The sequence below is a fragment of the Quercus robur genome, chromosome 1 (assembly GCF_932294415.1).
Source record: "Quercus robur chromosome 1, dhQueRobu3.1, whole genome shotgun sequence".
NCBI classification, from domain to species: domain Eukaryota; kingdom Viridiplantae; phylum Streptophyta; class Magnoliopsida; order Fagales; family Fagaceae; genus Quercus; species Quercus robur.
Window position 1 is genome coordinate 6,292,654 of NC_065534.1, and position 13,979 is coordinate 6,306,632.

At 33.2% G+C, this 13,979-nt stretch overlaps 1 protein-coding gene across 1 annotated transcript; it reads left to right on the top strand.

Moving 5' to 3' along the window:
• The first annotated feature begins 8,666 nt into the window (after nucleotides 1–8,666).
• LOC126717937 (G-type lectin S-receptor-like serine/threonine-protein kinase LECRK2) lies at nucleotides 8,667–11,320 on the top strand. Its single transcript, XM_050419942.1, has one exon. The coding sequence runs from the start codon at nucleotides 8,756–8,758 to the stop codon at nucleotides 11,147–11,149; it is 2,394 nt and encodes a 797-aa protein (XP_050275899.1). The 5' UTR covers nucleotides 8,667–8,755; the 3' UTR covers nucleotides 11,150–11,320.
• Nucleotides 11,321–13,979: the final 2,659 nt, after the last annotated feature.

Genomic DNA, 13,979 nt, shown 5'->3' on the forward strand with positions numbered 1-13,979 from the left:
TGGAAGACAAATGGCTATGCACAAAAACTGCCCCCGACACACATTTAATTACAATTTAAACTACTTTTAACTTCTTTTTAAAAAAAATAACTGCTCTTAACTTCTTATACTTATCTCTATATATTAAGAGAACTCGGAAAGTTAGTTATCAATTTCCCGAATTATCAGAAGCAGTTTATAAAAATAAAAAAAATTAAAAAAATAATAAAATAATAAATAAATAAAAAAACAGCAATTTCCTCTCAATAACTTCTCACTAAATGAATACTTTCCTAATAGTCCAATAACAGTGGTTACCAACGAACTTCTCCTAAACTCAAGCACCATTTTTTTGCTCTCAAAAATTTAATAAAAAGATATACGTGCACAGATTTTTTTTTTTTTTTTTTTTTCATTTTAATTCTAACTTTTGATTTAACTCTTACCCAGCTATGCTATGTTTGGAAGTGCAGAGGAAGAGGAGAGTAGAGGAGAGTAGAGGAGAGGAGAGTAATGGTGAGGAGAGTAGAGGGGAATGGTTATCCTCCATCTTATTTGGATGTTTTTAAAATTAAGTAAGGGGGGAATAATTAGTCTTTTCATAGTTTGTAATTTTGTTAATATGGTAAAGGTAAATTTGGTAATTTATTTGGTCAAGCATTTCTATGCTCTACTTTCCCTCCGAATCTCTCCAATTTGAGGGAATTAAAAATAAGGGTTTAGAAGTAGTTAGAACCCCTCCAAATCCCTCCCACTCCTCCCTTAAAAAACTTCTAAATAAGGTAATTTAAATTATTCTCCTTCCATTTACTTTACTCCCCTCTACTTCCCATCCATCCAAACAAACTATTAAAGTTTTTGTTCAAGTTAAAAGGTTTTTAGTTCCAGTTTGAATTCCAATGTCTAAAAGGTTTTAGTTCCAGTTAAATTTCTTTTTATTAAAAAAAAATAATAAAGTAAAAAGATTAACAATTATATATAGTTTTAAACCTCCCCCCCCCCCCCCCCCCTCACTTTTGTGTGTCTCTGTCTCACTCTCAAACAAACAAACAAACAACTGTTTTTATTTACTACTTAATAATAGAGGTTTTTACATTAGTGTCAATCGTTCCCCATGGATCAACCTCTGATTCACCGAGATATTATTACTTGTGAAAATTTTGCACTTGGGTTTACATTATTTTAATCGCAACAAGAAGTTCTTTTCTTATTCACTTAAATTTCAAAAAAAAAAAAGGTAATAATAAATAATGTTCTTCAAACACGCCCAAATGCCATTGCCATCTCTGAAGTTCAAAATATTTGCAACTTCAGGTTGAAATTGAATCATTCAACAAACATTATTACAATATTCTTGTAGCTTTAAGAATGTTGAATTGAATAATAAAATATTGTTTACGTGCGACTTCATGGAAAGGTAAGTTTCGTATATTAAAGGGTTAAGTCCAAAATTGTATTCCTCAGGAATTGAAGGATTGTTAAGCTGACCGTGAGGTTATCGTAAACATTTTGAAATTTTTACAATGGAACAAGATCTTCTATAATTTAAGTTCTCTCAATTACATCTATTTTTATGATTAAGATACATACATACATATATATATATATATATATTGGATTTAACGGTTAATAGACTATTACTGTATTTCGTCGTTTAAAATTTTAAATAGGGTAATAGTCCAATACCTTTTTAGAATTGTAACATTAAATTTAAATCATGAAATGAACCCACTTCAAATGGAGAGATTCCTTGGTGAGTGGTGACAAAGGAATTGACGGTATGGAAACTTCTGTGCCAAACACAAACATGCCGACGTAGATGGACCGTAGTGAAGTCAATACTAGTCAATATATGGGTCAAATTCAAAAACGTGGAAATTTTTAAGAGAGTGCAAATTTTCGTGCTCGTAGTCTTAATCTTCGTTGAAGAAATAAAAGCAGTAAACGTCAACAACAGGTTAAGAGCATCGAATCAAAACAAAGTCAATGAAGAAAATCTGATGTCTTTGTTTTCAGCAATAGAGAAAAAGTCTGTCTTCACACACTGCAAAGAAAACATAATAAAGGACTCAAGTAGATTTTTCATTATACAAGTTTATAATTCACCATACAGTTTATCATTTATACAACAAAGTATTCCACTGCCCAATACTTATGCTATGTTTGGAAGTTCGGAGGAAGAGGAGAGTAGAAGGGAGTAGAGGAGAGGAGAGTAGTGGTGAGGAGAGTAGAGGGGAATGGTTATTGTCCATCTTATTTGGATGTTTTTAAAATTAAGTAAGGGGAGGGAATAATTAGTCTTTTCATAGTTTGTAATTTTGTTAATATGGTAAAGGTAAATTTGGTAATTCATTTGGTCAAGCATTTCTATGCTCTACTTTCCCTTCGAATCTCTCCAATTTGAGGGAATTAAAAATAAGGGTTTAGAAGTAATTAGAACCCCTCCAAATCCCTCTCACTCCTCCCTTAAAAAACTTCTAAATAAGGTAATTTAAATTATTCTCCCTCCATTTACTTTACTCCCCTCTACTTCCCATCCATCCAAACAAACTATTAAAGTTTTTGTTCAAGTTAAAAGGTTTTTAGTTCCAGTTTGAATTCCAACGTCTAAAAGGTTTTAGTTCCAGTTAAATTTCTTTTTATTAAAAAAAATAATAAAGAAAAAAGATTAACAATTATATATAGTTTTAAACCTCCCCCCCCCCCCCCTCCCTCTCACTTTAGTGTCTCTCTCTCTCTCACTCTCAAAGATAATTTCTTATTCATATCCCTTAAAATTAATTAGGCACTTCCACTTCTCTTTATTACTTCTGAATGGCAAGTCAGTGGCCAAAATCAAACATAAATAAATGTCTTTCTTTCTCCTATTTAATCTTTAAAAAAAATAAAAAATAAAAACTCTCTTTTTCTCTCTTAGAGGAAGGAGTAGCCCTTCCTGCAAGGTAATTTTGTTTCTTTCTTTATTGTTTTATTGCCCATATGATTTTGATTGTTGTATATGATTTTGATTTATTTGTTATGGAAATTGTAAGAAAAAAATTGAAATAATAAACATTGTATAATAACTATTTGTGGGGCTATAGGAGCAATTTCAGTTTTGTATATATGCTTTTATGGTGCCAAAGGAAAGAAGCTGTTGGTTTTTAGACCTCTTAAAACACAATTGGATTAACCTAGGTAATTAGTCAAGTTGTTGCTTAGTCCAAATTCCAAATCTAGGTTATTACAATCAAACAATCATATCATGCAAAGCAGCGAAAAAATAAATAACACAACGATATGATAACCCAGGAAAACCAAACCAGTAAAAAACCTGGGGTAAAAAGCAAATCCACTAGAAACAATTGAAGTTCATACAATAAGACTTACAAGCCCCCACACTTGACTTCTTATTGCTACCCACCAGTAGAACTTACTGACACGACCACGTGCAAGCTCCGAATCCACGGACTCCTTCTTTCTTTGGCTTTTGCAAAACACAAACACCCCCGTTTGTGACTTTGAGATCCCACTCAAAGGTTTAACAACATAAAATCTCCTATTTGTGACTCCAAGACCACCCTTGAAGGTTTAGATCATCAACACCTTTGATGACTAGAGAAGGCAGCAACTTCTACAATACCGGATCTTGAGATTCTTCAAAGAATAATACCGATAAAAGACATAAGAGAGTTTTTTAGGAACAAAACCCTAAATACAAAAGAGGCACACTCTTTTCTCTCTGAAAAGTCACATAAAAACGTGTTTAGGGTTTCCTTTATATACTGGGAGAAGTACATTAGAAACCCTAATTCTAAATGGGCTTGAACTGCTATTTGGGCTTAATTAAAATTCTGCAGATGCGACTTTCGATCGATTGAGCCTGTCTTTCGATCGATCGAACTAGACAGATTATGAAATCTTCTTCCTGTAGCTTGTATGTTCTTGAATCTTGACTTGAATCACATTGAGCATTGTCTAATAAAACCTATAGACTCTAAGATCTATATCTAGACAAGTTTGTGTTCATGATTTGCCAATTGTTCTAAACATTTAGAACCTAACAGAAGCTAAGTACCAAATGAGGTTGAAGTCAGAGAATGAAAAAGGTTCAAGAGATGACATCGTTTTCTTACCCTATTTGTTTTTTTTCCCCCTTTTTTTTTTCCTTTTAATTCTTCTTAAAAGTTATTATTTTTTGTATATGAGTGAGGTATATGTGTTAATAGATTCTTTTTTTTTTCTTTTTTCTTTTTTTGCATTATTTTTGTAATTTTGTAACAGTGAACTATCTAATTTCGCGTTTTTTTACTTTATTTTATTGCAGTTGATTTGTCCATGATGATAGGTCCTATAATGGAGGGACATGGAAATAGGGGATATCAAGAAGGATGAAATTCCTGTGAAAAATAAGGCCATGAGTCAATGCTTAGTATTTGTAGAAAAATGTGTACCTAAAAAATTTTGTGATGAGTATTATGGGTTTGTAGGTGAAATAATTTTCATCACACCTCTAGGTATTTTATGAATGGAAAAATGTAGTAATCACAAATTATAATGAATGCAAATCATTAACCTTTACCCAAAAAAATAGAAAAGTTTTTGAGCACAAGCGTGAGCGCGTGCTCGTGCTCAGAGGCTAGTATTATTTTATTGAGTTGTATGTAAAAATAAAAACTGAGATGTTAGTTGAGTTGTAAAATGATATAGTAAAATAGATAAAGTAGATTTTTAAGGTGTAAAATAAAACTTTTTGGGCATCCCAGATGCTAATGCTCTGATAGGACCATTCTACATGCTACATAATAACGTATACTTGACATCATTATTAATCTACTCCAAATAATGCTTCCTCTAAAAAAATTAAAAAAAAAAAAATCTTCCCATTGAATAGCCAACATCTTTGATGACTTCTTTTTTAAATTTAAAAATAGCTCAAACGAATATTTTTACTAATAAAATGTCACATTGGAGACATGGATTATTTCCTTGTATAAGGTTAAATTGCAAATTACACCCTTAAAGTTTGGAAGTATTTGGATTTTACATTTTGAAGTTTCAAAATTTAGATTTTACCCTCCTGAAATTTTGGGATGTTTGGATTTATATCTTGACATTTCAGAATTTGGATTTTATCCTCTAAAGTTTGGGGTGTTTGAATTTTACTCCCTAAAGTTTGGAGGTAAAATTCAAATTCTAAAATTTTAAGGTGTAAAATCCAAATACCTCAAACTTTAGAGGTTTAGTTTGTAATTTAGCATTTTTATAACCATCATCTTTCTACCTCACATGTATAGGAAAAATAATGGCTTGTCCTTTGAAGCGTTGTTATGGATTTCATTTCGTTCCAATTATAAAATCTCATACCAGCATGCAAACCGGAATGATAACCTCCCTATTCTACCTCGGATGAAATTTGGGCCAATTTTGGGCATTTCAGTCAATAATGGCCAAAATCAAAGATTTGGCTGGAATGCAAAAGTGAAAAAAAACATGAAGAAAAGATGAAGCAGAGGTTGTGTTAGAGGGGAAACAAAAGTAAAAAGATGAGAATAAGAGCTCTTTGGTTTATGCATATGTGAACAGAGGAGGTGAAAATATGTTGAAAGGCAAGATGATGCAGGGGCATTTTAAGAGAGAAAAAATATGAAGAAGATGAGAAAACAAAATCATGACAAATAGGACCAGTAGCCATAAATGGAAGCAAGAGAGTGACTGAGGCAAAAAACAGAGAGAATTGAAAGAGAAATAACAGAGAAAAGAGAATGAGTAAAGTAAAAGAAAAGAGAGTAAACACGGCAGAAAAGGCATGCATCAATAGGCTATCTTTTCCCTCCCTTTACCGCAAACCCACTCTTTGTAACTCCAGCTGAATAGAAAGTAGCTATCTAGACCCGTTCTCCAAAATGCACATCTTTAAGGGCTTAGACCAATAACAAGGTTCTCCAAGTTAGAGTTTGGGCTCTTTTTAGTTCACTTCCTGTAGAAAAGCTCATCATTTTACATTATGTTGTATTAGTTATGATAAATGCTCTCCTAACTAACCTTTTTTATTACAACTAACCCTCATGCTATAAGATATTCACTCTTAAATCTATAAATAGTACTGACTTTTGTGGACTAATATACATGTATGTGTTAATGTTTATTTTCTGTATTTTGGATGTTGGGTTTGTACAAAAACTGGCTCTTTAGCAAGGTCCTACTAGAATAGTGGGCCATGCCCAACTCTCCAACCCACAGCAGAATGGGCCTTAGCCCAATAGCGCAAAAAATCACCTACAGTAGGCAATATCACATCAATTTCATGTTTAATTACACGTAAATATGAGAGTTTGAAAGATTTCTAAAAAACATACTCATTACGTGTATTTTTCTCTTGTAGGAGATTAAAACCATTCAGCTAATTATACAACATGCTGTCAAGAGAATCTAAGGGTCAAGATCAATTAGAGCATGGTTTTTGAATAGTTGATAAAATTCTGAAAATCAAGGGATTCCCATCCTAAATTTGATGGATTTTCTCTTTCTTTTTCTCTTTTTTTTTTTTTTTTTTTTTTTTTTTTTTTTTTTTTTTAGAGGAGGCTAAGGTTATAGTAAAGGAAAAACCCTAGAACTTTTTTTCAACTTTTGTTTTATTTTTTTTAGACGTTTAGCATTGTTTTTATGGATTTCTTTTGCATAACTATGTGTGGTTAAATCTCTAGCTAGGGTTAGAGATGAAACCTAATATTTTTAGGACAAAGTTTAGCTACAAACCTAATATTTTGACAAATCCACCATCATTGGATTAGATCATTTTCTTATATCCTCCATACTTGCAAAATTTTTAGGAAATTAAAGACCAATAAATTTTTAGAAAATTAAAGACCAATAGCTATGTCCTCCATAAATTGTTTAGATGACAAATTTTGGTAGTTTAAAACTATGGATAAAATATAAGCTTATAAATTATATAGTAAATAATATCTGATTGACACAAAATTTGACATATGTATTAAGAGTGTAAAGAAAATGCAATTCAACGGTTAGATTTTCAAAATATGTAGTAATATTTATTTTATTGAGTAAGGTTGTAGCTTAAGCTACAACCAATTTTGTAGCTAAACTTTGTCCAATTATCATGTGTTCTTGGGATTATCTACGTGCTTTCTATGGATTGATAATTGAATTTTGAGATTGATTTACTATTGGAATCATTGCATGTTGATAAGTTTTTAAGATTTAATATGATTTTTATTTATATCGAATGCTTGAACTCCTTGATTCGTTATGATTTGAGAATATATTGAATGTTTAACCTCCCCTGTAATATGCCAATCGAATGATTTGCTCAATCACTCATATTCAATCTACTTTATACTTTGTTTGAGTACTTTATTATTTTATCTTCCGATTAGGCGAGTTGGCTCTCTACCCTAATTGAGTTAAAAATAATCCAAGTTCATGTGGTAAAATATTAGGTGGATCCTTGAATCCCTAGTGTTTTCTCTCAATTAATTTCTCTTAGATTTATTTCGTTCTTTTCAATTGTAGTTTCAATATTATCTTGCTCCATCATTGGGTGGAAAAACAAACAAACAACTGTTTTTATTTACTACTTAATAATAGAGGTTTTTACATTAGTGTCAATCATTCCCTATGGATCAACCTCTGATTCACTGAGATATTATTACTTGTGAAAAATTTGGACATGGGTTTACATTATTTTAATCGCAACAAGAAGTTCTTTTCTTATTCACTTAAATTTCAAAAAAAAAAAAAGGTAATAATAAAGAATGTTCTTCAAACACGCCCAAATGCCATTGCCATCTCTGAAGTTCAAAATATTTGCAACTTCAGGTTGAAATTGAATCATTCAACAAACATTATTACAATATTCTTGTAGCTTTAAGAATGTTGAATTGAATAATAAAATATTGTTTACGTGCGACTTCATGGAAAGGTAAGTTTCGTATATTAAAGGGTTAAGTCCAAAATTGTATTCCTCAGGAATTGAAGGATTGTTAAGCTGACCGTGAGGTTATCGTAAACATTTTGAAAATTTTACAATGGAACAAGATCTTCTATAATTTAAGTTCTCTCAATTACATCTATTTTTATGATTAAGATACACACACATACATATATATATATATATATATATTGGATTTAACGGTTAATAGACTATTACTGTATTTCGTCATTTAAAATTTTAAATAGGGTAATAGTCCAGTACCTTTTTAGAATTGTATGTTTGTAACATTAAATTTAAATCATGAAATGAACCCACTTTAAATGGAGAGATTCCTTGGTGAGTGGTGACAAAGGAATTGACGGTATGGAAACTTCTGTGCCAAACACAAACATGCCGACGTAGATGGACCGTAGTGAAGTCAATACTAGTCAATATGTGGGTCAAATTCAAAAACGTGGAAATTTTTAAGAGAGTGCAAATTTTCGTGCTTGTAGTCTTAATCTTCGTTGAAGAAATAAAAGCAGTAAACGTCAACAACAGGTTAAGAGCATCGAATCAAAACAAAGTCAATGAAGAAAATCTGATGTCTTTGTTTTCAGCAATAGAGAAAGAGTCTGTCTTCACACACGGCAAAGAAAACATAATAAGGACTCAAGTAGATTTGTCATTATACAAGTTTATAATTCACCATACAGTTTATCATTTATACAACAAAGTATTCCACTGCCCAATACTTATAACAAAATGTTCCAAATGCAAATCTTCCTCTACCAGTAGATTTGTCATAATACAGTTCATTGTTTATACTACAAAGTGTATCAATTATAGACTCCTAATACTATGGCTTTACGACTATCATATCTTCTCTCCTTGTTGCTTCTTGTTCTGTTGCTGCCATATTCCACCACAGCTCAAACTTCCAGCAACCAATCTCTAGGCTCATCCCTTATTGCACAAGAAAAAGGCTCTTACTGGTCATCGCCTTTTGGTGACTTTGCTTTTGGTTTCCAACAAATTGGAAATGGAGGCTATCTATTAGCCATATGGTTCAACAAAATACCTGAAAAAACCATTGTCTGGTCAGCCAATGGAGATAATCTAGTGCCAACAAGATCCAAAGTTGAACTTACCGAAGGTGGCCAATTGGTACTCAGTGACCCAAAAGGCACAGAGATATGGAAATCTGAGTTAGGCGATTTAGGAGTTGTCTATGCAGCCATGCTTGACACTGGAAACTTTGTGCTGGCAAGCCAGAACGGTAGCCATTTGTGGCAGAGTTTTGATCATCCGACAAACACAATGCTACCTACACAGACAATGAGTCTGGGAAGCAAGCTTGTAGCTCATTACTCAGAAAGGAATTACTCTAATGGAAGGTTCCAGTTCCAACTACAAACAGATGGAAATCTTGTGCTTCAAACTTTAGCATACCCTAAAGATTCGTCTAGCACTAATTATTGGTTAAGTGGAACTAAACCCAGTGGCTTTCAGGTGGTCTTCAATGAGTCTGGCTCTATATACCTCACAGCTACAAACGGAAGCATACTTACGAACATAGCTTTAAATCCTGTTTCTAAACAGGACTACTATCAAAGAGCAGTCATGGAATATGATGGAGTTCTTATACATTATGTCTACCCAAAAAGCAGCACTAACACTTCAAAGGCCAGGACATGGTCCATTTCGTTCCTTTTGCCTCCAGAAATATGCAAAATTGCGGAAGACATAGGCAGTGGAGCTTGTGGGTTCAACAGCTACTGTGAGTTAGGAGAGTATGGAAGACCAAATTGCAAATGCCCAATAGGATACACCCCCATTGATCCAATGGATGTTATGAAAGGTTGCAGACAGGACTTTCTTCCACAAAGTTGTTATGAAGCATCTTCAGAAACAGATCAGTTTGCTTTAAGTGAAATGGGAAGTGTAAATTGGCCCTTTGGCGATTATGGACGTTATGATGCCGTAACTGAGGATTGGTGCAGGAAAGCTTGCTTGGGTGATTGTTTTTGTGCAGTTGTTGTTTTTGGAGGTGGGCTGTGTTGGAAAAAGAAAATTCCTCTCTCAAATGGGATAAAGGACCCCACCCTCGCTGGAACCAAAGTTCTAATCAAAATCAGGAAAGATAATTCTACTTGTAACCCTTTAGGTGCAGATTTGAAGAAGAAAAATCGTTCTACTGTGAGACTTATTGTGTGGGTGCTCCTTAGCAGCTCGATGTTTCTGAACTTACTCTTCATGTTGGCTGCCTTTCTGCTTATTTTTCGTTTCAAATATTGGAAACCAAAGGCCCTCAAAGCAAACTCATTCATGCCACGCATGAATTTGCGAAGTTACACTTACGAGGAACTAACAAAAGCCACTAATGGGTTCAGGGAAGAGCTAGGGAGGGGTGCCTTTGCAAAAGTTTATAAAGGGGTTCTAGAATATGAGGACAGAAAACAAGTTGCGGTTAAAAGGATGAATGATTTGGTGAAAGACTGCGATATGGAGTTCAAAGCTGAAGTGAGTGCTATTGGCTGTACAAACCATAGAAATTTGGTCCAACTGCTTGGATACTGCAACGAGGGGCAGCACCGGCTTCTTGTATATGAATTCATGAGTAATGGCTCTCTAGCAAGCTTTCTATTTGGGGGCTCGCGGCCATATTGGTACCAAAGAATTCAAGTTGCATTAGAAACAGCAAGAGGGCTCTTTTACTTGCATGAAGAATGCAGCACCCAAATCATACATTGTGATATCAAGCTGCAGAACATCCTCCTGGATGACTCTTTTACAGCTAGAATTTCTGACTTTGGATTAGCTAAGCTTTTGAAAATAGACCAGACTCGTACTACTACTGGAATCAGGGGAACTAAAGGGTATGTTGCACCCGAATGGTTCAAAAAAATGCCTATTACAATCAAGGTGGATGTTTACAGCTTTGGCATTTTGTTGCTAGAGCTCATTTGCTGCAGGAAGAGTTTTGAAGCAGAGGCAAAGGATGAGGATCAGATGATACTAGCTGACTGGGCATATGATTGCTATAAAGACAGGAAACTAAAGCTGTTAGTGGAGAATGATGAGGAGGCAACAAATGACATGAAGAAAGTGGAGAAATATGTGATGATTGCAATATGGTGCATTCAAGAGGATCCATCACTGAGGCCAACAATGAAGAAAGTGGTACAAATGATGGAAGGATCTGTTGAGGTCTCAGTTCCTCCTGGTCCATTCTCATTTATTAGTTCAATGTAAATCCTCTTATATAATTACCATTCTGGTTGTTTAAGTCTTTATGCATGTTTAATTGTCAATACTATCAACTTGGCAAGTCAAGTGATATCCAGGAATTGGGTACTCTAATATAAATAATAATTATCCGTATGTCCCAAGATTTTCAATAAAATGACAGCTTTTCTGTGTCAAGTAATTCTTTATATACAATTTGTATTAAAAAAAAAAAAAAATGAGGGGGGGGAGGGGGGGGAAGAGGGTACTAGATGGTTTTCCTTTTGTTCTGTAAAAATGTGTCTTTTCTATTGAGTATTAAACCACTATGAAACTAATACAAAACCGAACATTGACAAGGTCCAGGCAATGAATGGTGGCTACTAGACTATAGTACTAGTTGTAGCCACTACCATCGACATATTTTGATGTACAGGTTATTTTCAGGCAGGCCTTCTTAGATTAAATCTAGCTAGATTCAGCAAGATCCAAACTACTGTCTTACAACAAGACTTACAATCTGTCATGGTTTGCAACATTAACTTAACATAATCGATCTTGCCACAAGATTAGTTTAAGTTCCGCAACCAAATTGATAGATGAAACAGAAAAGTGAGGAGGCGATACTTGGCAAGACAGAGCAGTGAATGGGATCCAAATTCTTGTTCATTCTTGCCTCGGTAAAGTACCTTCCTTGTAGAACTATCCTGACTAGAGAAGTATTGAGCATGAAAGCAACACCTTCAAATATTATTTTGCATAAATGATGAGCATATAAAAGATTAGATGAAATTTTGGACACATGCAGAATCTTTCAAGTTTGAAGTTGAAGGAATGTGTCCTAAGTTGAAAATTACTTATATAGGTGATTGTAAGTTCATGTTCATTGCCCACTGAGACTAACTCTGAACCTGTGTATTGATTTTGAAGAGAAGATTGGCAAGGTTGGATGTTTAAGTCACCAGCTTTGCTACAGATCTGGTGTTCTGATGAATGTATGTATGATAAATGTTTGTATATCCCGACTGTTTATTAATATGACTACTATTCTATTTCAAGCAATTGTTTATATAAAGTTTTTATCACACTGAAAAAAATTGTTCCTATATAAAAAATTTCTGCTAGTAGTGCAAATTTTTTGTCTTTTCGATTCAAGCATTTGATCACAACTAACCTATTACAAAATGCAACAGTTAATTAATGCCATTGCCATCATTCATATGGATTGAAAAACCAAGTAAACAGATTTTTTTTTTTTAATGAAAGTGGATGTTCAAGTCACCAGCTTTGCTACAGATCTGGTGTTCTGATGAATGTATGTATGATAAATGTTTGTATATCCCGACTGTTTACAACTAACCTATTACAAAATGCAACAGTTAATTAATGCCATTGCCATCATTCATATGGATTGAAAAACCAAGTAAACAGATTTTTTTTTTTTTTTAATGAAAGTAGATGTTATATTATAGAAATTAAATATATTTTATTTTATGATGTTATAAAAGTATATTATTAAATTATTAATGTATTATAGATCATGGGCCCTTGTAGTTCAACTAATACCTCTTGATGTTTTCAAGAAAGATGTCCATAGTTTAAGTCCCCCACCCCAACTATACAATTTATATATATATATATATAATAGTGTTTTTTTCCCCCTATTTTAGGGCAATTGCTTAGGGATTGAGGCGACATTATCAAGTTAACCTAACTCTCAAAAGACTAGGTACAAATAGTAGGTTTTGCAATTCATTCAACACAACAGAATTCTGGCAACTAAATAAGGTTGACTCAAACTTTTACCAAAATGAAGAAATCAAAATTCCATCTTCTAACACAAGATTCTATTTAGCAAAGTGATAGGAACATTGTACATGCTGCATAATTAAGTATACTTGACATTATTATTAATTTGCTTCAAGAATAATATTTTTAAAAATCAGACCAGACCAACAGGAAACCAGGCACCAGTCCAATCCATAAATCTGATCAAAACCGGTAAAAATCAAGTTAAACTAGGAATCGGAGCACAAACCAGTTCTTTGGCCTGTCCGATTTTTAAAATCGTGCCAATAATGCTTCCTCTAAAAAAAACTTAAAAAAAAATCTTCCCATTAAATAGCCAACATCTTTGACCGCTTCTTTTTGCAATTTAAAAATAGTTCAAACAAATATTTTTACTAATAAAATGTCACATTCAAGACATGGATTAATTCTTTGAACTTTTTATAAGGCTAAATTACAAACTACACTTTTAAAGTTTAAGGTGTTTGGATTTTATATCCTAAAATTTTAGAATTTGGATTTAACCCCTATAAAATTTTCGAGTGTTTGGGTTTTATATATATCTTGACATTTCAGAATTTGGATTTTATTTCCTTAATTTTGGATGTTTGGATTTTACTACCTAAATTTTGGAGGTAAAATTTAAATTCTAAAATTTCCACAAGTAAAATCCAAATACCCTCAAATTTTACAGTTGTAGTTTGCAATTTAGCATTTTGTAGTCGTCATCTTTCTGTCTCACATGTATGGGAAAAATAATGGCTTGTCCTTTGAAGCATTGTTATGGATTCCATTTTGTTCTGGTTGGAAAATCTCATACTTGCATGCAAACCGGAACGACAACCCTCCTATTCCACCTCGGATGAAATTTCAGCCCATTCCAGGCATTTTAGTCAATACTGGCCAAAATTAAAGATTTGGCCGGAATGCAGAAGTTAAAATAAAAATTAAAAAGGATGAAGCAGAGGCTATGTTAGAGGGGAAACAAAAAGTAAAAAGATGAGAATAAGAGCTATTTGGTTTATGTATATGTAAACAAAGGAGGTGAAAATATATTGAAAGACAAGAT

Excerpts from the sequence above, each read along its gene's own strand:
- LOC126717937 (XM_050419942.1), top strand. The coding sequence starts at position 8,756 with ATGGCTTTACGACTATCATATCTTCTCTCCTTGTTGCTTCTTGTTCTG.